The sequence below is a fragment of the Onychostoma macrolepis genome, chromosome 07, assembly GCF_012432095.1.
Source record: "Onychostoma macrolepis isolate SWU-2019 chromosome 07, ASM1243209v1, whole genome shotgun sequence".
NCBI classification, from domain to species: Eukaryota; Metazoa; Chordata; class Actinopteri; order Cypriniformes; family Cyprinidae; genus Onychostoma; species Onychostoma macrolepis.
In genome coordinates this window covers 49,110,949-49,114,317 of record NC_081161.1, presented here as the reverse complement: position 1 = coordinate 49,114,317, position 3,369 = coordinate 49,110,949, and the positions used below count along the sequence as shown (strand labels likewise).

The following is a 3,369-nucleotide window of genomic DNA, read 5'->3' as shown; positions in this document are numbered from 1 at the left end:
AACATGTTTTAAAAAAATTATTTGACCATTATAAGAGGTTTCTGTTTTGCATCAATTTACATAATTCTGTTAAGTAACATGTTAGATGATATAAAATGTTGAAAAAACGAACTCACCTTTGAAAGTACAGCCAAAAATAGTCCACATGTCAGAGGTGATTTTTCAATTTTAATCTTGCTAGCAGCATGATGAGTGAAAAGTTCTGCTGTCAAAAATAGAGTGACCCCTAGTGGATGTTTGGAGCATAGCATACCTCAACCAAGTTGTAGAGATGACCCAATCAGCTTGAGTTCAGTTCCAAACATTTTTCAATAAGATATAGGGACTCAAAAGTGATCTACCAAATGGTTGAGATGCTGCTTGATGGTAAAAGTACTTTTACATAATTATAAATGTATAATAGCATTTAAATTATCATTTAATACCTACAAAGACAAAAACAATGTTGAAAATGTAAAAATACCATGAAACAATTCATGTCAAGTACATTTTATTTCAACAAAAGAACTTCGCTCCCATTTTCTGCATAAAATTCCAACAATTTAATTTTTTATAACGTTATTTTCGATGGTATGCTGCGAAGCATTCCCTCTCTCCGATCAAGCACAGGAAAACATTGCACTTCCCACATTTCCATCTTGACACACCCTTTGGGCAGAGGCAGCACCGCCCCCGGTTGTCAGTATGAAGTGGCAAATGTCCATAGTTGTCGTAGCGTACATCTGGTTGTGGTTTGGGGGGTCTTGGGGGGAGGCACTTCTTCTCACAGGACATTTGTGGTGCAGAGGCAGATGATGGTCTGCCAACTCTGGGTGCTGCCTTGTTGACTTGTTTCCATAAAATGATTTAGTATCCATCTTTTGCTTCTAAAACACAGAAATACAAGGCAGGAATAAGGAAATGATGCACCATTATATATAAATGTTAGCATGTTACAAAAATCATACATATTAAACCATTTAAGTATAATAACACTATAACTGTAACATATTGATAACAATGCATGAACAGCAGTGTTTTTATTCCATGGAAAATAGTGCATTTTAATAAAATTAGCATAACTTTACCAAACTGTTACCATGCGGTTGAGCTGTCATTCCATGCCAAGGTTTACCATGGAGTGCCAACTCAACCGTATGGTCAAGCATGTTTTAAAAAAATTATTTGACCATTATAAGAGGTTTCTGTTTTGCATCAATTTACATAATTCTGTTAAGTAACATGTTAGATGATATAAAATGTTGAAAAAACGAACTCACCTTTGAAAGTACAGCCAAAAATAGTCCACATGTCAGAGGTGATTTTTCAATTTTAATCTTGCTAGCAGCATGATGAGTGAAAAGTTCTGCTGTCAAAAAATAGAGTGACCCCTAGTGGATGTTTGGAGCATAGCATACCTCAACCAAGTTGTAGAGATGACCCAATCAGCTTGAGTTCAGTTCCAAACATTTTTCAATAAGATATAGGGACTCAAAAAGTGATCTACCAAATGGTTGAGCAGAACATTAAAGGGTTTTAAACTAGTTTCAGTTTCTAAAACAGATTTATAAACTAGTATTGTGTATAGTTTTTATTTCTATCTCCAGCATAAACCAGCAACATGAGCTCTTTCTGTGTCGGTGTGGGTGGCTCTTAAAAGAGCCGTTGGGTTTGTTCTGATTGAAGGCGTTTATCCTCCGAAGCCGTACAAGGTGCGTCCCTGTCGTTTGAGCGCGTACACGACGTCCATGGCGGTGACGGTCTTTCTCTTGGCGTGCTCGGTGTAGGTGACGGCGTCGCGGATAACGTTCTCCAGGAACACCTTCAACACCCCGCGGGTCTCCTCGTAGATCAGACCGGAGATGCGCTTGACGCCGCCGCGGCGCGCCAGACGACGAATGGCGGGTTTGGTGATTCCCTGGATGTTATCGCGCAGCACTTTCCGGTGACGCTTAGCGCCTCCTTTCCCGAGTCCTTTCCCGCCTTTGCCTCTTCCAGACATGATTCAGATGCTTCTTGTTTCAATCTAAGCAATGAATAAGAATAAGGCGCAAGAGCTCCAGGAAAGCCTTTTAGAGTTGCTTACAGGACCTAACTGAAACCAGCTCCGCGTCACATGATTCACAGCCCCCGCCTGAGCAGGACACAATGGGGTTTAACCCCAAAACCCTTTCTAACATAACAATGTTTGCTTTGTTTCACATTGAAATTCATATTTTATTATTCATTTATATATGAGTAATATTTGTTTGTATTTACTTGTAGTGTGTGTCATTGTGAAACAGTAATTGGCACATCCTTGCCTGTGTGTGTGTGTGTGTGTGTGTGTGTGCGTGTGTGTGCTTTGTAGTAATGAGAAACTTGGATTGATAAAACCCCGAACAGAATTAATTAATAGGGATGGGCGATAAGTCTTATTTCATTTTCGATCCGATACCGATATTTTTCAAGCCCAGTATCGTCGATAACAATACTGATACAGATACCTCTAAACTAAACTGATCTTTTAAATCATTAAAATAATATAATCAGTAATTAAGCCAGTATAATTAATTACTGATTATATTATTTTAATGATAAATCAAAAAGCATAATGCCACTTCTAATATAAAACAGGAAAATCGGAGTGCAAAGGGTCAAATGACATCAAATGACCTCATCTTTTGCGGTCAAAACTGACTACATCCACACAAGCAGCGTGCCTATTATAGGATGCCCGCAGAGTATGCTACTTTAGAAAATCATGCTGCTGCTCATTGTATCTTCAAAGTAGATTTGTAGCACTTATAGCATAAAGAACGAATATTGACAAGGACATAGAGATAGATTTAAGAAACTCTTAGATACAAAAACATACCCTTGTGCGAGTTATTGTTTGTCATCTTTAAAATATAACCAAGAATGCAATTTTTTCCTGAATATCCAAACGATTGCAACTGTGACCTTTATTATACAGATGGATCAGATCTCGTTCCCTCGAGGTACTGGGGTTACATATGTAACCTAAGACGTTCCTCTTCAGGAACTTGAGCTGTGTCCGAAGACGCTAGAGGAATGAGATATCCACGCTGCCAGACTTCCCAATCCCTGCCCAGTGTGTATCCCTGCAGAGCACAACAAGGGCGAGAGGACGGAAGAGCCTGGAGTGGCCCGCATGTCCAGGCCATAAAACCTGACAAAGGTCAGGGGCGTAGATCATCCTGCAGCGTTACAGATGTCCTGAATTGGGACACCTGCAAGGAAGGCCTTGGAGGCCGCCACACTCCTAGTGGAATGAGCCCTGACTCCCATCGGCGAGGGGAGGTCAGAGGACTCGTCGGCAATGTTAACCCTTTAAAACCGGCTGTGTCAGCGCCGACACATCAGACCAAGCTGTATTCATGTTACCAT

General features: G+C 40.2%; 1 protein-coding gene across 1 annotated transcript; it reads right to left on the bottom strand.

Moving 5' to 3' along the window:
• Nucleotides 1-1,625: 1,625 nt before the first annotated feature.
• Nucleotides 1,626-2,005, bottom strand: LOC131544203 (histone H4). The gene has a single exon (XM_058782262.1). It carries the CDS (start codon nt 1,979-1,981, stop codon nt 1,670-1,672), a length of 312 nt encoding a protein of 103 aa, XP_058638245.1. The 5' UTR covers nt 1,982-2,005; the 3' UTR covers nt 1,626-1,669.
• Between the last annotated feature and the right edge of the window lie 1,364 nt (nt 2,006-3,369).